The sequence below is a fragment of the Callorhinchus milii genome, unplaced genomic scaffold (assembly GCF_018977255.1).
Source record: "Callorhinchus milii isolate IMCB2004 unplaced genomic scaffold, IMCB_Cmil_1.0 Scaffold21, whole genome shotgun sequence".
Classification (NCBI taxonomy): domain Eukaryota; kingdom Metazoa; phylum Chordata; class Chondrichthyes; order Chimaeriformes; family Callorhinchidae; genus Callorhinchus; species Callorhinchus milii.
In genome coordinates this window covers 1503937-1529347 of record NW_024704762.1, presented here as the reverse complement: position 1 = coordinate 1529347, position 25411 = coordinate 1503937, and the positions used below count along the sequence as shown (strand labels likewise).

Genomic DNA, 25411 nt, shown 5'->3' with positions numbered 1-25411 from the left:
CCTCCCGATAAAATGTTAAACCGAGGAGGTCCTGTCTGCCTGTCCAGGTGGACGTTAAAGATCCCGCGGCGCTGTTCAAAAACAGAAGGGAGATTCTCTTGCCCGATGTCCTGGCCGATAATCACCCAAATACAATACCCCATGGCTGTTTGTGGGACATTGGTTTATGAAAGTTAGCTGGAACGATGGCCGACAAACACACAGTCACTACACTTTACGCCTCACTTTACATTAACAGTATATCCCGTGGCATACATCCTGAGAAGCGCTTTGGGATGTGCTCTCAATGCGAAAAGCGCTGCATCAAATGTAAGGATTATTGTTATCTTTTATCAAATGGGTCAACGGTTTCGACCCGAGAGGAAGGAGCCTTGAGCAACTTGGTGGGTGGAGAGAGTCCTGTATTACACATAATATAAGATAACCTACACGGACACACACAGGCAGCCATGGCGCTGCCTCAGCAAACAATAGATTCTCATATTATGCAATGGAATGAATATCCAGGAAGTACATTTATAATACAGGACAATATTCAGGGACCTGAGAAATAAAACAGCGATTAATGGTTCTAATAATAATAATAATAATAATAATCCTTGCATTTGATATAGCGCTTTTCACTAACAGCAGGTTAGGAGGAACCTCTTCACCCTGGAACTCACAGCCGGAAACTGTGGTTGAGGCAGTAAAGCATCAACATATCGGAGAGGAAACTTACATGTGGTGCAGACCTGACCTGATCTCACAGACACTCACTGAGAGCGGAGTCGTGGGGGTGGGGGTGGAGTGTCAGGATGGGAGTGAGGGTAGGAGTGAGGGTGAAGGTAAGGGTGGGAGTGGGGGTGAGGGTGGTGTGTGAGGGTGGGGATGAGGGTGGGGGTGAGGATTGGGGTGAGGGTGGGGGTGTGAGGTGTAAAGGTGGGGGTGAGGAAGATGGGGGAGATACGGTATATCCTGTGAAATGCTTGAAAATGGCCTCTTGACCTGTAAGACACGGATTATTATTATTTGAGGGAAAAGCATTGGGGCCACGTGACAGGTCAGGCCTCTCGTTCTCTACCCTCACTGCTGGGCTGAGTCCTGTGTATTTACGAATCTCTTATTGAAACTCTCCGCTTGTCTGATTAAAGAGACGATTGTTAGCCAGCGTTCCCACGGTTCCCTAGTAATTCCAACGTTTTACAATATAATTTCATGGCCAAAGATTAGAGACTATTATCCGTGGTAATAACATCAAGCCACTTATTCCTCCCAAATTCCCTCCTCCTCCCTGTAGCCCACCCTCTCATTCCCAAGACTGTAAATGTCCAGCTCTCCTCCCTCCCCCAGTCTCTCACTCCTACACTCCTACAGTAAACCTGGTGCCCACTAACCGGGAATGAATCCTGGCTCCCATCCCGGCTGACATCGTGAACTTCACACAGATTTGCGATAGGTATAAAGGTATTAATAATAAGAATTTGGTCATTCAATCCATGACTGTTTGTTCGCAATTGCCTAACACATTTCGCCCACACAAACTATAGTCAATACAGTTTACAGTATATTCTGTGAAGCGCTTTGGCTGCAGAGTTAACAGGAGCTGAATGGGATGACTCCCTCTGCCCCCCAGTGACTGGTCGGCCCCTCCATGTTCCGCTGATGAGCCGGGTTGGGCTGTTCTGTCATCAGCAGTGAGTGCCCTGGAATACTGTGGACCCTCTTGGCTCAGGAACCAGACTAGAGACCGGCACAGAGGGTCTGGAGACTGCTCGAGAGGGGCTGCTCAATTCGGAGGTTCCGTTGCCAATCATGTCACCTTGGAGCAAGTTCAGCTCTATGCTCACTTACCCTCACCACCCCCCAACCCCACTCCCCGACTCCTTCTATCCGTGAGTTTAATCTTTCCCTTCAGTCTCAGACTGACACCGCCCAACACAGACTGAGATGCAAAACACAAAATGCTGCGATGTTGGAATCTGAAACCAAAATAGACAGAGCTGTGAACACTCAGCAGGTCAGGCAGCATCTATGGAGAAAGGAAAGCGAGTCAGCGTCTCTGACGAAGGGTCGTGGACCCGAAACATTGACTCGCTTTCCTTTCTCCATAGATGCTGCCTGACCAGCTGAGGGTTCCCAGCTCTCTCTCTGTTTTTCTTACAGACTGAGATACAGACTGACACAGACCAACACAGGGGCTAACACGCTAACACATAGACCAGCACGCAGACCGATACACAGACCGATACAAGGACTGACATACTAACTAAGACACACACCGACACAGACTGATACACATAAACTGAGATGCAAACTGACTGGGAGACTTGGTGAAGTCGGGTGGTTTGCTTCGGCCGTTGGCTGTGCTGTCCGTCTGTACCAGTTGCCCAAAGGGGCAGCTCTACTTCAAGGGATTGAAAGGTTTTGCGCAGTCTGAGCACATCCCGGCGGAGGCCGCCCGAGGAACCCTCATCCAAAGTCAATCCAACCCCAAAAACAGAGGCGGCATTAATCAAGAGGTTACAAGGGAGACGGGGAGGTGAGGGGACGGGTGAGTGCGGGGGCCAAGGGGCGGAAAACACACCGAATAAAAGGGCATCAGTGAGTGCATCAGTCAGTGTGACCGTTTCTGTCAGTCAGTGTGACAGTCAGAGTGACAGTCAGTGTGACAGTCAGTGACAGTCAGAGTGACAGTCAGAGTGACAGTCAGTGACAGTCAGAGTGACAGTCAGTGACAGTCAGAGTGACAGTCAGAGTGACAGTCAGTCATAGTGTCAGTCAGTCAGTGTGTGGGTCAGTATCAGTCAGTATGTGGGTCAATGTCAGTCAGTGTGTAGATCAGTGTGCGGGTTAGTGTCAGTCAGTGTGTGGGTCAGTGTGTAAGTCAGTGTCAGTCAGTGTGTGGGTCAGTATGTGGGTCAGTGTCAGTCAGTGTGTGGATCAGTGTCAGTCAGTGTGTGGGTCAGTGTGTGGGTCAGTGTCAGTCAGTGTGTGGGTCAGTGTCAGTCAGTGTGTGGGTCAGTGTGTGGGTCAGTGTCAGTCAGTGTGTGGGTCAGTGTCAGTCAGTGTGTGGGTCAGTGTGTGGGTCAGTGTCAGTCAGTGTGTGGGTTAGTGTCAGTCAGTGTGTGGGTCAGTGTGTAAGTCAGTGTCAGTCAGTGTGTGGGTCAGTATGTGGGTCAGTGTCAGTCAGTGTGTGGGTCAGTATGTGGGTCAGTGTCAGTCAGTGTGTGGGTCAGTGTCAGTCAGTGTGTGGGTCAGTGTCATTCAGTCAATGTAACAATAAATGGAGCCAATCAGCGGTAGCGAGTGCGGGTGAGTGACGCGCGTGTAGTCCAATGGGGTTGGGCTGTGTGGGTGGGCGGGGCGGAGCGGGACCAATGGGAGCGGGAGGGCGGGGCGGGGCCAGTGTCAGCTGTGCAGCCACACGGGGAGTGGAGGGACAGACAGGAGAGCAGGTGGGTCAGTCAGCACCGCCCCCCCTCACCCTCACCCCCACCCCTCACCCCTCACCCCCTCACCCCCCCACCGCCCCCCCCTCACCCTCACCCACCGCCCCCACCCCACCCACCGCCCCCCCCCTCACCCCCACCCCCTCACCCCCACCCCTCACCCCCACCCACCCCCTCACCCCCACCCTCACCCCCACCCCCACCCCCACCCCCTCACCCTCACCCCCACCCTCACCCCCACCCCCACCCCCTCACCCTCACCCACCCCCTCACCCCCACCCTCACCCCCACCCCTCACCCCCCACCCTCACCCCCCCACCCACCCCCTCACCCCCACCCTCACCCCCACCCCCTCACCCCCCACCCTCACCCCCCACCCACCCCCTCACCCCCACCCTCACCCCCACCCCTCACCCCCACCCCTCACCCACCCCTCACCCCCCACCCCCACCCCCTCACCCACCCCCTCACCCACCCCTCACCCCTCACCCCCTCACCCACCCACCCACACTCTACCCCTCACCCAACCCCCCCCCCCGGGGCACCAGCCCCACCCCGGGGCACGAGCCCCCCTCCCCCCGGGGCACCAGCCCCCCCCCCCCCCCGGGGCACGAGCCCCCCTCCCCCCCGGGGCACCAGCCCCCCCCCCCCCGGGGCACGAGCCCCCCCCCCCCCGGGGCACGAGCCCCCTCCCCCCGGGGCACCAGCCCCCCCCGGGGCTCCAGCCCCCCCCCCCCCCCCCGGGGCACCAGCCCCCCCCGGGGCACCAGCCCCCCCCCCCCCCGGGGCTCCAGCCCCCGGGGCACCAGCCCCCCCACCCCCCGGGGCTCCAGCCCCCCCCCCCGGGGCTCCAGCCCCCCCCCCCCGGGGCTCCACCCCCCCCCAGGGCACCAGCCCCCCCGGGGCTCCAGCCCCCCCCCCCGGGGCTCCAGCCCCCCCCCCCCCGGGGCACCAGCCCCCCCCGGGGCTCCAGCCCCCCCCCCCCCGGGGCTCCAGCCCCCCCCCCCCCCGGGGCAGGCTGTGGGGGTGCGGGGGGAGAGGCTGAGCCACAGCCTCAGATGGAGATTTTGCTGCTTATCTTCAGGCAAAATAACTAACGTTGTGATCCTCTTTATTTGAGTACTGCCCTAAATATTTTGTATCAAAAACAAGTGCCATCTCATCAAACCACAGCAAAAGACTGACCTTAAAGCTTCACTTGTGGGTTTTTTGGTGGTGGTGGTGGGGGGAGGGGGGGAGGGGGGGGGGAGGGGGAGGGGGAGGGGAGAGGGGGGGGAGGGGGACGGAGGGGGACGGGGGGAGGGGAGGGGGGAGGGGGGGGAGGGGGAGGGGAGGGGGTGAGGGGGGAGGGGGGGGAGGGGAGGGGGTGAGGGGGCAAAATAAAACATCTCATCTTATTAAAGCTTATTCAAGTTTTTCTTTTACTTTTTTGGGGGGAGAAGGAAGAAATAATAACCTTTTTGGCAGTGGGGGGGAGGGGGGGAATAGAATACAGTCATATATTGAAACCAGGTTTTAATCTGTGTGTGTGTGTCACTGTGTGTGTGTGTCACTGTGTGTGTGTGTCACTGTGTGTGAGTGTCACTGTGTGTGTGTGTCACTGTGTGTGTGAGTGTCACTGTGTGTGTGAGTGTCACTGTGTGAGTGTCACTGTGTGAGTGTCACTGTGTGAGTGTCACTGTGTGTGAGTGTCACTGTGTGTGTGTGTCACTGTGTGTGTGAGTGTCACTGTGTGAGTGTCACTGTGTGAGTGTCACTGTGTGTGAGTGTCACTGTGTGTGAGTGTCACTGTGTGTGAGTGTCACTGTGTGTGAGTGTCACTGTGTGTGTGAGTGTCACTGTGTGTGAGTGTCACTGTGTGTGAGTGTCACTGTGTGTGTGAGTGTCAGTGTGTGAGTGTTACTGTGTGTGAGTGTCACTGTGTGTGAGTGTCACTGTGTGTGTGAGTGTTACTGTGTGTGAGTGTTACTGTGTGTGAGTGTCACTGTGTGTGTGAGTGTCACTGTGTGTGTGAGTGTCACTGTGTGTGAGTGTCACTGTGTGTGTGAGTGTCACTGTGTGTGAGTGTCACTGTGTGTGTGAGTGTCACTGTGTGTGAGTGTTACTGTGTGTGTGAGTGTCACTGTGTGTGAGTGTTACTGTGTGTGTGAGTGTCACTGTGTGTGTGAGTGTCTCTGTGTGTGAGTGTCTCTGTGTGTGTGAGTGTTACTGTGTGTGTGAGTGTCACTGTGTGTGAGTGTCACTGTGTGTGAGTGTCACTGTGTGTGAGTGTCACTGTGTGTGTGAGTGTCACTGTGTGTGAGCGTCACTGTGTGTGTGAGTGTCTCTGTGTGTGAGTGTTACTGTGTGTGTGAGTGTCACTGTGTGTGAGTGTCACTGTGTGTGTGAGTGTCACTGTGTGTGAGTGTCACTGTGTGTGTGAGTGTTACTGTGTGTGTGAGTGTCTCTGTGTGTGTGAGTGTCACTGTGTGTGAGTGTCACTGTGTGTGAGTGTCACTGTGTGTGTGAGTGTCACTGTGTGTGAGTGTCACTGTGTGTGAGTGTCACTGTGTGTGTGAGTGTCACTGTGTGTGAGTGTTACTGTGTGTGTGAGTGTCACTGTGTGTGAGTGTCACTGTGTGTGAGTGTCACTGTGTGTGAGTGTCACTGTGTGTGAGTGTCACTGTGTGTGTGAGTGTCACTGTGTGTTTGTGTGTGTGACTGTTATATATATTAATATGTATAAACAGGGCGTGACTCTCAGGCTGAGTTTCTGACAGAAAACAATTGCTGCGAAACGTTACATATATATGTGTATACGTAAAAAACGACACACAAACAATAAGTTGCTTTGTGAGAGGAATGCAGAATAACTTGAGTTTGTTGCACAGGGGAAGTGTTGGCAAAGTAAATTGACCCGAGTTCATTATTGTGCAAACCGAGCTTTTGGTTGTACTTATTGGTGACTTTGTTGGGTGTCATTGTGTGTGTGTGTGTGACCGTGTGTGTGTGTGACTGTCACTGTGTGTGTGTGTGAGACCTTGTGTGTGTGTGAGTGTCACTGTGTTTGTGTGTGTGTGTGACCGTGTGTGTGTGTGTGTGTCACTGTGTGTGTGTGTGTGTGTGTGTGTTGGTGACCGTGTTGTGTGAGTGACACTGTGTGTGTGTGTGTGTGTGTGACCGTGTGTGTGTGTGAGTGTCACTGTGTGTGTGTGTGTGTGTGTGACCGTGTGTGTGTGTGTGAGTGTCACTGTGTGTGTGTGTGTGATTGTGTGTGTGTGAGACCGTGTGTGTGTGTGTGAGTGTCACTGTGTGTGTGTGTGTGATTGTGTGTGTGTGAGACCGTGTGTGTGTGAGTGTCACTGTGTGTGTGTGTGTGTGTGTGTGACCGTGTGTGTGTGTGAGTGTCACTGTGTGTGATTGTGTGTGTGTGAGTGTCACTGTGTGTGTGTGTGTGAGTGTGTGACCGTGTGTGTGTGTGAGTGTCACCGTGTGTGTGTGTGTGTGTGAGACCGTGTGTGTGTGTGTGAGTGTGTGACCGTGTGTGTGTGTGTGAGTGTCACTGTGTGTGTGTGACCGTGTGTGTGTGTGAGTGTCACCGTGTGTGTGTGTGTGTGAGACCGTGTGTGTGTGTGTGAGTGTCACTGTGTGTGTGAGTGTGACCGTGTGTGTGTGTGTGTGAGTGTCACTGTGTGTGATTGTGTGTGTGTGACCGTGTGTGTGTGTGAGTGTCACCGTGTGTGATTGTGTGTGTGTGACCGTGTGTGTGTGTGTGTGAGTGTCACCGTGTGTGTGTGTGTGTGAGACCGTGTGTGTGTGTGTGACCGTGTGTGTGTGAGTGTCACCGTGTGTGTGTGTGTGTGAGACCGTGTGTGTGTGTGTGACCGCGTGTGTGTGTGAGTGTCACCGTGTGTGTGTGTGTGAGACCGTGTGTGTGTGTGTGTGACCGTGTGTGTGTGTGTGAGTGTCACTGTGTGTGTGTGTGACCGTGTGTGTGAGTGTCACTGTGTGTGTGATTGTGTGTGTGAGACCGTGTGTGTGTGTGTGTGTGTCACCGTGTGTGTGTGTGTGTGAGTGTCACCGTGTGTGACCGTGTGTGTGTGTGTGTGAGACCGTGTGTGTGAGTGTCACTGTGTGTGTGTGTGACCGTGTGTGTGAGTGTCACTGTGTGTGTGATTGTGTGTGTGAGACCGTGTGTGTGTGTGTGTGTGTCACCGTGTGTGATTGTGTGTGTGAGACCGTGTGTGTGTGTGTGTGAGTGTCACTGTGTGTGTGTGTGTGACCGTGTGTGTGAGTGTCACTGTGTGTGTGTGTGTGTGAGACCGTGTGTGTGTGTGTGTGAGACCGTGTGTGTGTGTGTGTGAGTGTCACCGTGTGTGTGTGTGTGACCGTGTGTGTGTGTGTGTGTGAGACCGTGTGTGTGTGTGTGTGAGACCGTGTGTGTGTGTGTGTCTCTATGTGACCTGATGATCAGCATCGTGTCTGACTCTGTTTCAAAGCTGCAGTGATTATGTCACAATGTCTGTGTCTCACAGTCGGTGCGGATGGGGCCGGAGACAAATCAGGTGCAGTCCAGTGTGGGCCCCACTGTGTTTTCATTCAGCGAGACAGCCGGGGGAGTGGGGTGGGGGGGGCGAGGGACGATTTCAGCTTATAGTGTGATGGACGTGTTGCGTGGCTGTGGAATCTGTGAGGTTGCCCGGCCCGGCGCTGGTGTGCAGGGGATGTTTGGTACCCTGGCCCTGGGCTCTCTGTCGTTGCTGGGCTCAGGGGGGATGCCTTGGTACCAGCTGCCTGGTGTGTCTTGTCCGTTGGCCACGCCGCCCATGGGCTCCGAGGCACCCACTTTCCCGTTCGCTGGTCAGAAGCAATCTCTGTTTGAATCAGACTCGGCTCCGGTGTGTGGGGAGGGGAGGGTTGGTGATGGGAGCTAAGTATGGGCCAGGCTCGGGCGGTCGCCTCTCACCTCTGAGTTTGGAAGGTTGTGGTTTCAAACCACATGTTGTGACTTTAAGATCAAAGTCTCAGTGAACTCTCCAATACAATGCTGGGGGGAGGGGGAGCCCCGCATTGTCAGAGCTGCCGTCCTTCGGAGGAGACGTTAAACCAAGGCGGCCTCTGAGCTTGTCCATGCGGGTGTTAAAGATCTCACGGCACTGCACAAAAAGAGAAGGGAGTTTCTCTCTCACTGTCCTGGCCAACAATCCCCCGGAGGACATTGCTCTTTCATTTCTTGGCCTGCTTGTGGGTCATTGCTGTGCGCAAGTTGCTACCAATACAGTCGTGACTTTACAGCAAATCCTGTGAAGCGCTTTGAGACGTTTCAACGACCTGATGAGGAGCTATCTCAGATACAAGGATTCTTCTTCTCATTAGAAAATGTAATTTAGGAGGTTCAGCAATAACAACGGGCATTTATACAGCACTTTTCACCTGGGGCTGATCATCCCAAAGCACTTGATAGAGACAGCAAGGAGCAACAACAACAACAATTTACATTTGCACAGCGCCTTTCATGTGGGGAGGACGTCCCAAGACAGTCAGGGATTTGGATCCGTGCTGGGAGTTGGGATCAGGAGTGGTAGAGCGCAGGGAAGATAGGAGGGTGATCGAAGTTGCAGTTGAAGAGGAGGGTCTTGATATGGGCCTTGGAGGCAAGGGAGGGGGCGAAGTGAAAGAAGGGATAGTGGGTTAGACTTCTAAAGGATGGGGGGCAGAAAGACTGAAGGCCTGACCGCTGATGGTGGGGTGGGCCGGGACGGGGACACGGAGCAGGCCACAGCCTGCTGAGCGGAGGGAGCGGACAGGGTTGATATGGAGTTAGCAGGTCACAAGTGAGGACAAGGATTTTGAACTTTATCCTCTGAGGGATGAGGAGCCAGTGGAGCCTGGCAAGAACGGGGGCAATAGGTTTCCGGAGCCTGGTGCGGGAGAGGACACGAGCTGCAGAGTTCTGAAGGATCTGCAGCTTGTGGAGGGAAGAGTTGGGAAGACTGACAAGCGAGGAGTTAGCTTAGTCAACCCTGGGTGCGATGAATGAGCAGAGAGGGGGGAGTATTTAAATGAGGGTTGATCAAAGGTACGGATGAAGAGAGTTTGGATAACAGTGAAGAGTGAGGCCTGAGATTTATGGTCATCTGGAACCAGTGATGAGATTCCTTTCATTGTAAACGTGGCTAAGTCCGGGTTACAGTATGTTATTACTCCAAATTCAGTTAGTTTGGATATAATTAGACCGGTTTCTGACGTGAAGAATGTTGCAGTGTTTTAACGATTGATGGATGGGCCTGAGATGCCTGATTTATGTCGGGTACTTAAATATTTTAGTTCTTTCCGTTTTCCTCTTTTTTAAGTTGAGGAACAGATCAGAAGCCAAGTTCCACGGGCACAGTGCCACCACGAAGAGGAGATCAATTAGGAAATGGTGGTTAGGTCACACTTGGGTTTAATAATCTCCACAGTTCAGCAGGAAGGGAAGAGTGAGACAGTTGAGCAGTGTTGTAGAGTGTCGGAGGAAGTCAAGAGCAAGGGATGCGTATGTAAGGAACGTGTGTACAATTATGTGTATTTTCGCCCACAAAACATACATTTAATTCACTTTACAGTATATTCTGTGAAGCGCTTTGAGACGTCTAGAAGACGTGATCAGGCGGTGTATCAAATGCAAAGATTATTATTATTTATTATTAATGGGGTGTAAGGCGTGTCAAACGTTATTGTGTGTAAAGGCTTTGTTTGTGCACGTAAGATGTGTGTGTGGATGGTGTGTGCATGAGCATATGAGGGGTGTATGTGCTTGTGTGAATGGGGTAAGTGCTCAGGGCCACTATCCAGAATGAAGTGCACGTTGTTGGAGTATGTGCGTTATGTGTGTGTGTGTGTGTGTGAGTACATGGCATATATTTATGTGTGTTTGTGTGCGAGTGAAAGAGTAAGAGATAGATGTGACTGCTGGTGTGTTAAGGCTGCGTGTGAGCATGTGTGTGTGTAAGGCATATATATGTATGTAAAGGGAGGTTGCGTGGAGTCCTGTAGCTTAGTGGTTAGAGCACTCGCTTTGCAAGTGAGAGACCAGAGTTCAATTCCAGGCAGAGGGCGAAACCTTGGGCAAGTTTCCTTACTCCACACAGAGCCTAATAATAATCCTCCAAAACCAAAAACAATAATAAATTGGTCATTTTCAATCTACGACTGTTTGTGGGACATTGCTGTGCGCAATTGGCTGCCGCGTTCGCCCACAAATATACAGTCAATTCACTTTACAGTGTGTTCTGTGAAGCGCTTTGGGACGTCCGCCCGACGTGAAAAGCGCTATATCAAATGCAAGGATTATTATTATTATTATTATTATTATTGTGTGTGTTGCCCACAATGTTGAGCTGAACTGGGGAAGGATTGGAGTCTTGGATGCCTAATGCAAATGGTGTCAGTGTTTATGGACTGGGGATATTTTACTGTAAAGCCAGTCTCCGTATGTCAGTGAGTGACTGTGGGAACAGGACGAGGAGAGAGTCATTGATATTAGTGTTGTGACATCTGCCATCGCTTTGCTGACCCAACAACAACAAAATGACATTTATAGAGCACCTTTCATGTCAGGAGGATGTCACAAACCGCTGAATGATGTCGATCATGGGGGAGGGGTGGTGTAGGGGGAGGGGTGGTATAGGGGGAGGGGTGGTGTAGGGGTGAGGGAAGGCAGAGAGGTGGGAGGGAGACCAAAGGCACGGTCGAAGAGAAAGGTCTTGAGACCAACCTTAAGGAGGCGAGGGAGGAAGTGAGGCAAAGGGACGTGGGATGGAGTTCCAGAGTGTGAGGGCAGAGAGGCTGAAAGCCCGGCCACCGATGGGAGGGCGGGTCGGGCAGGAGACATGGAGCAGCCGGAGCCCACTGAAAGGAGGGAGCGGGCAGGTTGGTAGGGAGTCAGCAGGGCAGAGAGGTAGGAGGGGGTAAGGCCATGGATGGCCTTAAAGGTGAGGACGAGGATGAACTCGATCCTCTGGGGGATGGGGAGCCAGTGGAGTCAGGTGAGGGTGGGAGTGATGGGGTCGGGTGAGGGTGGGAGTGATGGGGTCGGGTGAGGGTGGGAGTGATGGGGTTGGGCGAGGGTGGCAGTGATGGGGTCGGGCGAGGGTGGGAGTGATGGGGTCGGGTGAGGGTGGCAGTGATGGGGTCGCGGAGTCTGGTGTGTGAGAGCACATGAGCTGCAGAGTTTTGGATGATCTGCAGGTTGTGAAGGGAAGAGTTGGGAAGGCCAATGAGGAGGGAGTTCCCGTAGTCGAGCCTTGAGGTGATGAATGTGTGGATGAGGGTTTGGGGCCCTGAGGGGTGAGGCAGTGGCGGAGTCTGGCAGTGTTGCGGAGGTGATGGTAGGCAGTGTCGGCCAGGGTGCGGACGTGGGGGAGAAAGGACAGTTCAGGGTCAAACAGGACCCCCAGGTTTCTGACCGGCTCAGTGAGGGTGAGTGTGCAGCCGTGGAGGCTGATGGTGCAGCGCACGAGGTGCGGAGGCGCTGGCGTGAGCCAATCAGGAGGACCTCGGTCTTGCTGACGTTAAGTTGGAGAAAGTTGGCTCTCGTCCAGGACTTGTTGTCGGACAGACCATTGGTCCTGGAGTTCAGGGTGGAGGTAGAGAGGTAGAGTTGGGTGTCATCTGCATACATGTGGAAATTTACCCCATGTCTGCGGATGACGACACCAAGGGGGAGCATGTAGAGGGTGAAGAGGAGGGGACCGAGGACAGAGCCCTGAGGAACACCGCACGAGACCCAACATTGTACACCACACACAGGTCTGTCCTGACTGTCCATTGAATGCTGCACATCCATCTGGGAGGGAGGGGAGGGGGGATTCACCGACACACTGATTAATAGCTTCGCTGGGGATATGTGGTAATATAAATAATAATAATCCTTGCACTTGATGTAACCCCTTATCGCGTCTTTGAGACGTCTTAAAGGGCTTCACAGAATACTGTAAAGTGAATTCACTGCATGTTTTGTGGGCAGAAACGTGGCAGCCACTTGTGCACAGCAGCGTCCCACACACAGCTGTGGATTGATTTGACCAATTTAATATTTTTAATGGATTATTACCCCTCGGCAAAGCGATTCGCCAATCGACTAACAACTGGGTTCCTACTTTAGCGCGGTAAACAGAGGCGTGTGGAGTTAGGAAACTTACCCAGCGATTTTCTTCCTGCCCAGGAATCGAACCCGGGTTATCTCGCTTGCGAGGCTAACCACTGAGCTATTCACTGGGTGGTCAGGACGGCCCCGTGTGGTGTCCCCAAAACACTCACTGAGGGATGCCACAGCTCAGCCTTGGTGTCGGCAAAGTGGGCGGGCGGGGGCGGGCGGGCGGGCGGAGTGGGGAGGAGGCGGGGAGGGAGTCACACACTTGGCTATAAACAGATCTCGCTGGCCAAGCCGGGGAGGTGAGCCGGCAGCAAGAGCTGCAATTAATGATGCTGTAATTCGAGATATATTTAGGCCGCTCAGTGTTCTGTGCTTGTGATCGCTCGCTGCTGCTCTGTCGCCAGGGCCCTGCGGCTTAATGTGGATAAAATAACAAGGATGCATCCGTTGGAGAGTTTGGCTGCTTTGCTCCAGCTCTGAGGTAGAGTTCTGTTTTTATTATTATTCCGACTTTGGGTGAGAGGGACTGAGGATGGAGAGAGACACCGAGGGAGGGAGATACAGAGAGAGAGAGAGAGAGAGACAGAGGGAGGGAGGGACAGAGGGAGGGATGGAGGGACAGACAGAGAGAGAGAGAGGAGGATGAGATAAATTGAGACGCTGGTGGTTAGGTGACCTGTCCTTCAGATGAGATGTCAAACCGAGGTCCTGTGTACCTGTTCAGATGGACGTTAAAGATCTCACGGCACTATTCGAAAAGAGAAGGGAGTTTCTCTTTCTCCCAGTGTCCTGGCCCCAAACAAAATCGCTCGCTCACTTTATGACAGTGTGTGGGACATTGCTGTGTGCAAACTGACTGCCACACTTTGCCCACAAAATACACAGTCACTGAATCTATAGAGTATCCTGTGAAGCACTTTGAGACATCTCGATGACGTGATAAGGTGCCATATCAAATGCAAGGATTGTTGTTATTCTGCTGCGCTGGGGGTGGGGTGGGGTGGGAGTGGGGGTGGGGTGGGGTGGGGGTGGGGTGGGGTGGGGGTGGGGGTGGGGTGGGGTGGGGTGGGGGTGGGGGTGGGGGTGGGGTGGGGTGGGGTGGGGGTGAGGTGGGGGTGGGGTGGGGGTGGGGTGAGGTGGGGGTGGGGTGGGGGGTGGGGTGGGGGTGGGGTGGTGTGGGGGTGGGGGTGGGGTGGGGTGGGGGTGGTTAAGGAGCTTGTTGAGAGCAGGAGGGGGAAGAGTTCAGCTGTCTCTGGTCTCTGGGGGGGAGAACGAGTCACAGGAGACGAGGGAGTGAACCTTATATCAAGTCAACAACAGTAGCAACAACTTGGATTTATATCGCGCCCTCCACACCAGACGGCATCTCAGAGCTTCACAATAACGGATCCCAGAGCCGAGCCGGGGGGGGGGAGGAGCCAGGGGAGGGGGAGGAGCCGGGGGAGGAGAGGAGCCGGGGGAGGGGGAGGAGCTGGGGGGAGGAGCCAGGGGAGGGGGAGCAGCTGGGCTAGCAGGAGGAGCCAGTGGAGGGGGAGGAGCCAGGGGAGGGGAGGAGCCGGGGGAAGGGGAGGAGCCGGGGAGGGGAAGAGCCAGGGAGGGGAGGAGCCGGGGAGGGGGAGGAGCTGGGGGAGGAGCCAGGGGAGGAGCCAGGGGAGGGGGAGGAGCTTGGGGGGAGGAGCCAGGGGAGGGGGAGGAGCTGGGGGGGAGGAGCCAGGGGAGGGGGAGGAAGGTGACCAAAGGTGCGGTCGAAGAGAAAGGTCTTCAGCCGAGACCTGAAAATAGGAAGGGAGAGGGCGAGGGGAAGGGAGTGAGGAAGGGAGCTCCAGAGCCTCGGGGCGCAGTGGCTGAAGGCACAGCCGCCGAGGGGGGAGCGGAGGACTCGGGGGACGAGGAGGAGGCCAGACCCGGGGGGACGAAGGCAACGGGTACTGTTTTGAGGAGAGAGGAGGTCAGAGAGGTCGGGGGGTGCAGAGGAGTGCAGGGACTTGAATACGAGGTGAGGATCTTGAAGTGGATCCTCTCTGGGACAGGAGTCAGTGCAGTCTGGACAGGACTGGGGGTTCGGGAGAGGGGTTTGGGTTGGGGGAGGGCCAGGACTGGGGGATCGGGGAGAGGGGTTTGGGGGTGGGGGGAGGGCCAGGACTGGGGGGATCGGGGAGAGGGTTTGGGGGTGGGGAGGGCCAGGACTGGGGGGATCGAGGAGAGGGGTTTGGGGGTGTGGGGAGGGCCAGGACTGGGGGGATCGGGGAGAGGGGTTTGGGGATGTGGGGAAGGGCCAGGACTGGGGGGATCGGGGAGAGGGGTTTGGGGGTGTGAGGGAGGGCCAGGACTGGGGGGATCGGGGAGAGGGGTTTGGGGGTGTGAGGGAGGGCCAGGACTGGGGGATCGGGGAGAGGGGTTTGGGGGTGTGGGGGAGGGCCAGGACTGGGGGGATCGGGGAGAGGGGTTTGGGGGAGTGGGGGAGGGCCAGGACTGGGGGGATCGGGGAGAGGGGTTTGGGGGTGTGGGGGAGGGCCAGGACTGGGGGGATCGGGGAGAGGGGTTCGGTACGGGTGAGAATGCGGGCGGCAGAGTTTTGTGTGACCTGGATTTGATGGATGGTAGTGGAGGGGAGGCCGGCGAGGAGGGTAATTGAATAGTGCAGCCGAGAGGTGACAAAGACATGGACCAGGGTTTCAGCGGCTTTCGGAGAGAGGTATTGGCGGAGAAGGCAATGGAGGTGAAAGAAGGCGGTGCTGGTGAGGGACCGGTTGTGGGGGAGGAAGGATAATTAGGGGTCGAACCTGACGCCTAGATTGCTTTCGGGTTCGGAGAGTTTTAGTGGGAGGTCGGGTAGGTGGAGGAGGTGAGAGCCGTGAGATTTTAGACGTTGATGAGAGCCAAAGAGTATGGTTTCCATCTTGTCAACGTTCAGCTGAAGAAAGTTTGCGCTCATCCAGCCCCTGAGATCTGACAGGCAGAACATCAGGGGACTGGGGGGTCGCAAAGAGAGGTGGAAAAATAGAGTTGGGTGTTGTACATGTGGAAATGTACCCTATGTCTGCGGACGACATCCCCAAGAGGGAGCATGTAGATCAGAGAGAGGAGGGGGCCCAGGATGGATCCTTGGGGTACCCGCAGGTGACCGGGTGAGAGTGGGAGGAGAAGCCGTTTATGCAGATATACTACTGGCAGTTTGTGAGGTAGGACTCGAACCGGGCGAGTGCGGTCCCACTGAGGTGGATGACAGAGGAAAGGCGGTGGAGGAGGATGGCGTGATCGACTGTGTCGAATGTGGCAGAGAGGTCCAGGAGGACAAGGAGGCAGAGGAGCCCTGGTCACAGATAGAGAGGATGTCGTTTGTGACTTTCACAAGTGCAGTGAGGAAGTCTGTGAGGAAGTAGGAAGGAGAGGAGAGCAGTCGCGCTGAGTGGGGTGTGCGAGGCGTGGGCAGAGTGCGAGAGGATTTGTGTGATGGCTTGTTGGCTGGAGTTTGGGGGCGGGGGGCCGGTGTAATGATGACCGAGGGATGTGCTACATGTGCTGAAGTGGAACTACAGAAGGTGATTTAATTGAGATATTTAAAATAATAAAGGCATTCGATAGGGTAGATGTAGAGAAACTATTTCATCTGGTGCGGGGAATCCAGAACAAGGGGGTATATCACCCACAAAAGTACACAGTCACTGCACTTTATAGTGTATTCTGTGAAGCACTTTGAGACATCTCGAAGACCTGATAGCAACAACAAATTACACTATACAGTGCCCCTCACGTCGGCAGGACGTCCCAGGGCACTGGACAGTCAGGGTTTATTGGATCCGAGCTGGAAGTTGGGGTCAGGAGGGGTGGAGGGCGGGGGGAGGGTGGGCTCGGGAGGGTGGCTGAAGGCACGGTTGAAGAGGAAGGTCTTTAGATGGGACTTGAAGGAGAAAAGAAAAGGGCTGAGGTGGAGGGATTGCAGGATAGAGTCCCAGAGGTTGGGAGCAGAGATGCTGAATGCCCGACTGCCAATGGGGGGCGGGAAGCGCGGGGGGACCTGAAGCAGCCGGTGTCCGCCGAGCGGGGGGAACGGACAGGCTGATATGGGGTCAGAAAGTCGGAGAGGTCGGGGGGAACAGTGCTGTATTAAATGCAAGTATTATTATTATTATTATTATCTTAAAATGAACGAGGCCAGGAGTGAAATCTTTATCTTAAACCACTTGTTTCATGGGAAATGAGGAGCTCTCCCCCCCCCACCCCCCCCACCCCCAAAAGGCTGTGGATTCTGGAACTACTTAAATATGTAAACCTGAGGTGGATAGATTTCTGCTCTGTCAGGGTATCAAGAGATTTGAAGCAGAGGCGGGTAAATGGAGTTGAGGTACAGATCAGCCATGTGGAGCAGGCTTGAGGGGCTGAATGGCCTCTTCTCTATGTGCCTTTGCTGCGGTGACGGATTACTGGACAGTCTCATTGCTCCGACACTGAGACACGTTATTTGGCAGGAGTCAGGATCACACAGGAACACAGTGCCACAATTGTGCCTCGATCTAATCTCCCAAAGTCCAGTGACATTGCTTAGCAACACTTAGCCGCTCAAACACTTGGAGAGAGCGAGAGGGGAGGGAGGGGAAAGTTTTAGTGTCGTGTAGAGAGCTGTAAGGAGTTTGCTCAGGGTGAGGACCCAGGACAGGGTGGGGGGGACGAGGGGAGAGAAGGGGGTCCACTTGTGAGAGAGGACGCCCTCTCTCCCTCCTGCCCAGCTGTTCATATCACTGTCTGCGTTCGGGAAGCTCTCGGCTCGTGTGACAGCCCGCAGCCCAGTTTGGCTCAGCCCTGGGGCAGTGGGGGTTGGTGGGGGGGGGGTGGTGGGGGGTGGGCTTTCTTCCTGGTTCAGCTGCTGGTGTAAACGGTGTGTGTATAATAATAATAATAATCCTTGCCTTTGATATAATGCGATATATATATATGACGTCTCAAAGCGCTTCACATGATACACTGTAGTGACTGTGGGGAGCGGGGGGTTCACGGGCTGGGAGTCTGTCTCAGTCCGAGCGATGGTTTGGTTTGGATCCGGCAGCTCCTGGTCACGGAGCGAGGATATTGCTGCGATTGAGGGGATACAGTGGAGGGAAAAAGAGAAGGTTAAGGGGTGAGATGATTGCCGTCTTTAAGATTCTGAAGGAAACAGATAATATAGACCATGATAAGCTGTTTCATCTTGTACCAGAGGACACGGCCTGCGATTGAAGGGGGAGTACACTCAGAACAAATCTGTGGAAACACTATTTCAGTGAGCGAGTAGTAAATGTATGGCACAGGCTCCCTGGGGAGACAGACGGTGGAAACAGAAATGCCCTTTGTTTCAAGAACAAATGCAAGAGATTTGTGCGAGAAAATAATATTTCAGGATACAGTGTATTCCACTGTCGACATGTCAAGCGACTGCCAGGATGGTGGTGGAAGATGAACTATATAAATCTTTATAAGTCACTGGTTAGGCCTGAGCTGGAGGACTCTGTACAATTCTGGGCACCACACTTTAGGAAGGATGTCAAGGCCTTGGAGAGAGTGCCGAAGAGAGTTGCCAGGAATGAGGGACTTCAGTTACGTGGACAGATTAGCGAAGCTCGGATTGTTCTCCTTAGAGCAAAGAAGGTTAAGGGGAGATTTCATAGAGGTGTTCAAAATTATGAAAGGTTTTGTTAGAGTAGATCAAGAGAAACTGTTAGTACTGGCAGGTGGGTCGGTAACCAGGGGACATAGACTTAAGATAATTGGCGACAGAACCAGAGGGGAGAGGAGGAGACATTTTTTTTACACAGAGAATTGTTACGGTCTGGAATTCACGGCCTGAAAGGATGGGGGAAATAGATTCAATAACAACTTTCAAAAGGGAATTGGAGAGGGACTTGAAAAGGAAATAGTTGCCGGGATATGGGGAACGAGCGGGGGAGGGGGGGCTGATTGGGTAGATCTTCCTAAGAGCCGGCGGAGACACGATGGGCCGAATGGCCTCCTTCTGTGCTGTAATATTCTATGATTCTAGATGGCCCTTGGTCTTCTTTTGCCGAACAAATTCTTATGTTCTTAACAAACCCTGCGCTCGCTCCTCGACAACCCACCTGGGGGAGGGGGTCCCGGTCGGCTGGCCTGTCTGACAGTCTCTCTCTCTCTCTCTCTCTCCTGCAGCAACACGCTGGGGCGCGGTGGGCATCGGGGACAGTCAGCGGGCCCCCAGTTGATGTGTTGGGAGGTACTGCTGCCTCGGCCGCCAGGTAGGGGGCGCTACTCGTAACCTTCATTTCCAGGGCAATTGTTTGTGCCGGGGTTTGTGCTGTGTGTTTGAATGCCTCTTTTCACTTGTCGTCCCCTTTCTCCCCTTTTTTGCTTCCTCCCTTCCTTTCCTCCCATCCCCTGGGTTGTATTTCATCCTGTCCCCCCCCCCATTCGACCTGGTTCTCAGAGAGCGATCAGGAGCGGAAACCCTGAGGGTCCCGGCCCCCCAAAACCACCTTCCCTCCCCCAAAGTAACTGCTGCGGACATTTGGGCAGCTGTATCCCCAGCAGTGGTGGGCTCAGCATTGCTCAGTGTCTCCCAGTGTCTGTCAGCTCAGGTTCCAAACTGGTCCCAGGAGGCGCTTGTTTACCAGCGAGAGAATCACCCGGACAGCCATCTCCTCATCGTGTTTGTGCTGGGGCTCGCTCCCCTACTGGAGCTCTCTACTCTACCCCCATTCCCTGCTCTCTCTCCCCCCTTGGTGTCTGTGCTCCCCCACTGGAGCTCTCTACTCAACCCCCATTCCCTGCTCTCTCTCTCTCTCTCTCTCTCCCCATGGTGTCTGTGCTGGGGCTCGTTCCCCCACTAGAGCTCTCTACCCCCATTCCCTGCTCTCTCTCTCTCCCCATGGTGTCTGTGCTGGTGCTCGCTCTGGTTCATCCTCCATCTATAGTATAATAATAATATAATAATAATCCTTTCACGTCGGAAGTACATCCCAAAGTGTTTCACAGGGATTTTCAGAAAAGTGGAGTGTCTGTAGATTTATTGTTTGTCTCTCCTCCAAACACCCCACCCCCACCCCCCACCCCCCCACCGCCCAGCAGCGAGGAACACAATATCACAATATTATCAGCCGGGCTGGGGGAGGGCTGAGGGAACACATTTTGGTCTGATTCAACTCACTGTCTCTGCCAAGATGGTGAGTTTCAGACAGGGAGAACGGCTTGGCCTGGCCTTGACATGCTCACACCCACACCACAGCTCTTTAATTTGGAGGATACTTATCTGCGGCAGACAGAGGTGTCCCTTTAAATACCCTTTAAGTATCGAACTGCAGTCAGGGACGTCCTTGTGCACAAGGAGCCGTGGGATTTAGTTTTATCTTAATGCAAAGTTTCGCTTTCCCGTGTCTCTAAAGCTATTTGCATAGCTGAAACCATTGAGAATATTGTGATCTGTTTTGAGATCATTTACAGTGATTGCGCGTGAACGTAGAAACAAAGAGACAGAGAGAGAGAGAGAGACACAGAAACACACACGCGCGCATACAGAGAGAGAGAGCGAGAGAGAGTGAGAAAGAGAGACACACACAGGCACAGAGACACACACACACAGTCAGAGAGAGAGACTGTCGGTTTAGAGGCTGATGTGTGTTTCTCGCTGCAGAAACTCCTGATTGCAGTCAGTGAACGGATTGTCCAGAATTTTCCACGTTCTTAAATTTTAAGACAATCTTCTTAAGGCTAAGACTGTGAGGAATTTCAGGCTGCTGGTGTGTTTGGTCTGGAGATGGCGCGCCAGAGGATGGGGGGGGTGGGAGAGCGCTGGCGGGTGGGGGAGGGGGTGAGGCAGGAACCTGCCCCAAAAATACAGATAATAATTTGGTCACTTCCAATCCACGACTGTTTGTGGGGACACTACTGTGGGATGCCACGTTTTGTCCATAAAATAGCTTCACAGGTTTTGATAGGGTCGACATAGGGAAGATGTTTCCAGTTGTGGGGGAGACCAAAACCGGGCCCTTCAATATAAAATAGTCACAAATAGATCAAATGGGGAAGTTAGAAGAAGTTTCTTCACATAGAGAGTAGTGGGAATGTGGAACATGCTACCGCAAGGAGTTGTTAAGGCAAATAATATCGATGTGTTTAAGAGGAAGCTAAACGGTTACTTGACAGCGAAAGGAATAGAAGGTTCTGCTTGAAGGCTTAGTTGAGGAAGGGCAGGAGGAGGCTCATGTGGAGCATAAACATGGGATAGACCAGTTGGGCCGAATGGCCTGTTTCTGTGCTGTATATTCTATTGAATGTACAGTATATTCTGTGAAGCGCTTTGAGACGACTTGAGGACGTGATAAGGCACAAGGTCAAATGCAAAGATTATTGTTATAATTTTGCACACAGCAAAAACCCTACAAACAACTCTGAAACGGCACCAGCACCGAGTGGCCTGAGGGGCTGCGACACCTGACTGTGTGTCCAGGGATCAGTGCTCCCAGATACAGACTGTGTACAACGGGAATCACACACAGACGCTGCCTCTGCTCCGGGAGGTTGATGAGCTGTCAATAACCTGCAGTTGCTGCCCCGAAACTCTGCCACTCTCTCCCTCTATCCCTCCCTCTGCTTTGCCCTTCCTTCCCCGTCTTCAGACCTGTGTCTTCGACCGTGCTCGGAGACGTGCTCCGCCACCGTCAAGCACCCTGGGACGCTACCCTGCGTGAGGGGGCGTGGTGTAAATACAAGTTGTCGTCGTCGTTGTGCGCGCTGAGAGTCCCGGTTGTGTTTACGCTGATTGTTTGATCGCCAACACAGGGAGCTCGCTGACCCCGGCACAGCCTGACGGGGGCTCGACATGGGCTTCTGGATCCAGCTCCGACTTCTCCTGTGGAAGAACTTCACCTTTCGTAAACGACAGACAGTAAGTGTCCGTGATGTGTTACATGTTCTGGCTCGGCTCCGCGGTTCCTGTGGCGCTGGCCAGACCCTGGCTTCCCGCGGCCCCAGGTTGACTTGGGTCGTGTATCCAGGCTTCCAAACGGCGTTGCACAAAGTATCACATAAAGACTCGGTCACAAGCTGCGGTCACTGAGTGTCAAGGACAAGACATGGTCATGGCTTCAGAATTGACTGAAGGGAAGGGATGAGAGGGAAGGGATCTTTATTGGGGAGCGAGGTCACAGTGGGGGTGGTGGGGATTAAGAGGCTGCCTCCGGGTGTCTACTGGGACCGTCCTGTTCCTCCTCTCTATTAATGACCTGGATATGCGAGGCAGAACGCTCACTGTAAAGAGACATAAGAACATAAGAATTTCCTGGCGAAAGAAGACCGAGGTCCATCCAGTTCACCTTCCACCAGGTCCGCCATGACAGCACATGTCGTGTTCCAAACTATATGTTATATCCAAGATATAGTTCTGGAATGAATCAACACTTTCTGCTTACTGTCTGTCTCTCTCTCTCTCTCCCTGGGGAGGCTGTTCCATACTTTTACTACTGCTCAATGAAGTAGCGTTTCCGAGATTTGTTCTGAATTTACCCCCCGTTCGATCGCAGGTCGTATCCTCTGGTTCTGCTGTGAGGCAGTGGTTGGGTTAGGTTCAGGGACGGCTCCATTGACCGGTCATTGAGCTCCCTGGAAGCAGCTTCACAGCTCACACATCTATTTGCCAAAGCCCCTGAGCTGGAGTCTGGAAAATCTTTATAAATCACTGGTTGGGTCTCAGTTGGAGTTTTGTGTCCATTCTGGGCACCACATTTTAAGAAGAATGTCAAGGCATCGGAGAGTGCAAAGGAGATTTACCAGGATGATGTCAGTTATTGGGGAGACTACAGAAGATTGTAATATTCTCTTTAGAGCATAAAAGCATATTAAAGGGTGATTTAATAGAGGTGTTCAATATTATGAGGGTTTTTGATACAATGAATAGGGAGAAACTGTTTCCTCTGGCGAGTGGGTAGGTAACCTAGATTTAAGATAAATCCCCCAGAGGGGAGAGGAGGAGACATTGTTTTACACAGAGAGTTGTTACGGTCTGGAATGCACGGCCTGAAAGGATGGGGGAAACAGATTCAATAACAACTTTCAAAAGGGAATTGGAGAGGGACTTGAAAAGGAAATACTTGCCGGATATGGGGAAAGAGCGGGGGAGGGGGGGCTGATTGGGCAGCTCTTCCTAAGAGGCGGCACATGGGCATGGGCCGAATGGCCTCGTTCTGTGCTATAATATTCTATGATTCTATAAACTTGTACAGACACCACACTTTACAGTGAATCCCGTGAAGCACTTTGAAACATGCCCCCCCCTCCCCCCCGAAAGACCATCAAATGTGAGGATTCTTATTTAGTAAAAATATTAAAACAAAGGAATGAATTGACCGTATATTTTATGTTTTGTGGGTGAAAAAGGGGAGAGACACTTATACAAGGTCACGAGAGAGAGAGAGAGAGAGAGAGAGAGGGGGTGGGGTTATGAGAGGGATGTGGGGTTGAGGAGAGTGATTTCGGATTTACAAGGATTTATTTTGCGGGCGTGCGGTCCTGATGTGTCGGATCGCACAGCCGTAATGTGTCTAATGATTATTCTCTGTGGGACCCTCCTGATCCTCCTCTATATCTCTGTGGCTCTGTGTTCAGGTGCAGCTGATTATCGAGCTCCTGTGGCCTCTCTTTCTCTTCTTCATATTAATCTCCGTGCGCCAGTCACACCCGCCCTTCGAGCAGCACGAATGTAAGTAGCATCGACCGTGCCCTCCTTACCCCCCCACCCCCCCCACTGCCCTCCGCTCTCCCCGATCCCGCTCCCAGGTCCGAAACATCGATTGTCCAGCTCCTTGGGATGTGCTCCTGGCGTGAAGGGTGCTGGACACACGGAATTTTGTAGTTGTTGTAGCTTTCGCACCACTCACTGCGATCATTGTGACGGTCACTAGCGAGACTCCGACAGTAACATAACCCAAACCTGCTCAATGTAAACACCGTATCATCATCTTCATCATCATCACTATAAACCACCCTCCTCGGCTGGTCGCTCGGTCTCTGCTACTGCATCAAACAACCACAACAATCTGCGTTGATTTGGCGCCTTCCCCATCGGGAGGACGCCCCAAGGTGTTACATCACTGGCTGCCGGCGTGGGGGACAGGGATGGGGACTGGGCTGTATTGGGATTTGATGGGAATTTGGGATTTGATGGGAATTTGGGATTTGATGGGACCTCTTTTCTCCCTCAGGTCATTTTCCAAACAAGGCCTTGCCGTCAGCGGGAACTCTGCCGTGGATCCAGGGAATTATCTGCAACGTGAACAACCCCTGCTTCCAGCACGCCACACCGGGAGAGACCCCAGGAAACGTGGGCAACTTCAACCAGTCCATGTACGTGCTGCTCAATCACCTCTGTACTGACCTCAGCCCAGCCCTGCCTGACCCCTCAGCCTTAACCCCCCTCCTCCCCAGTCCAGCCCTGGGTGACCACTCAGCCTGACCAACTCCTAGTCCAGCTACTCAATCTGACCCTCAGCCCCCCTGACCCTCAGCCTGATACCATCTCAGCCCCGGACACGATTATTTGCTGTGACTCTGTTCAGGTGTAGCTATTGAGCTCCTGTGGCCGTTCTTTCTCTTTTTCATATTAATCTCTGTGCGCCAGTCACACCCGCCCTTCGAGTCTCCGTTGAGAGGCAACAACCGGAGTGATTCTCTCTCATTATCGTCTCCCTCTTTGTTTTGACTTGCCAACAACCGACAGGCGAGCAGTTGAATTTGATGGTTGTGGTTGAAGCCACATGGTGGACCTAAGGCCCAGCTCATCCTGTCCCTCAGTGACCTTAGGCTTATTCTGGTTCTGCGTACTCTCTCTCTCTCTCTCTCCCTCTCTCTCGTGTCTGATTCACATCCTTTGGTTAATGTGGGCTGAGAGCAGAGAGCTCGCTTACCCCTCGGAACAAAATGAGAGTACAAATATCTACACAACTTGTTGCACGTTTCACCACCCGCAATGGTGAGACTTGCAACAGGTCTTGTACATATTTCTACACCACTTTGCTCCATTGAGAGGCAACAACGACAACAAATTACATTTGTTATCACGCCTGGAAGACATCCCAAGACCTGAACAACCGGAGTGTTTGTCTCCCATCATCGCTGAGCCTCCTCCTCCCTCGTTTTGACTTCCCACAGTCCTCACCCCTTTCCCAGCAACCAACTGAGCAGCTCTGACTTACAATGTTGTGGGTTCAAGCACCATGTTGGAAGTCGCAGTCTATCCAGTGCAGTGATCGAGGGGGATGTTGCTAGGCTTCGGATTAAAGTTAAACTGTCTGTCTGTTCAGGTGGGTGTTAGAGATCCCATGGCGCTATTGAGAAAAAGAAGGGAGTTTCTCTCTCTCGGTGTCTTGGCCAACAATCCCCCAAATAAAGTTGGTCACTCACTTTATCTGAAATATTGATGAGTGCAAATTGGCTGCCACTCTCGCCTACAAAATACAGTCACTTCACTATATGGTAAAACCCTGTGAAGCGCTTTGACACACTCTCCTGATGCGGAAGACGCTGTATCAAGTGCAATAATTGCAGAATTCCCCATCATAGTTGTTCAGCGCCAAATGGATCATGGAACGGATTCACTGCCCACCGGAGTCTGTATCCTCCATCTACTCCTGGTTCAATTCCCAGGAGGGCCAAGTCTCCTTACGCCTCGGTTTACCTAGCAGTAAGTAGGAACCTGGTCATTAGTCGATCGGCGGATCGCTTTCTAGCGATAATAATCCCTCCAAAAAATAAATAAATTTGGGTCACTGAATCCATGACTGTTTGCGGGACACTGCTGTGCGCTATTGGCTAAGGTGAGGTGAGGATTGTAGGCAGAGACTGGAGCTCCACAGTGAGAGGGTTAATGCTA

General features: G+C 53.4%; 1 protein-coding gene across 1 annotated transcript in view; it reads left to right on the top strand.

Moving 5' to 3' along the window:
• The first annotated feature begins 3406 nt into the window (after nucleotides 1-3406).
• Nucleotides 3407-25411, top strand: part of LOC103188345 (phospholipid-transporting ATPase ABCA1-like) — a 79518-nt gene continuing 57513 nt past the window's right edge. Inside the window, exons 1-5 of the mRNA XM_042342629.1 lie at nucleotides 3407-3437; nucleotides 18703-18788; nucleotides 21328-21433; nucleotides 23149-23242; nucleotides 23745-23886. Of these exons, the coding sequence (XP_042198563.1) occupies nucleotides 21368-21433; nucleotides 23149-23242; nucleotides 23745-23886 (302 nt within the window). The 5' untranslated portion in view covers nucleotides 3407-3437; nucleotides 18703-18788; nucleotides 21328-21367. The remainder of the gene's footprint in view (nucleotides 3438-18702; nucleotides 18789-21327; nucleotides 21434-23148; nucleotides 23243-23744; nucleotides 23887-25411) is intronic.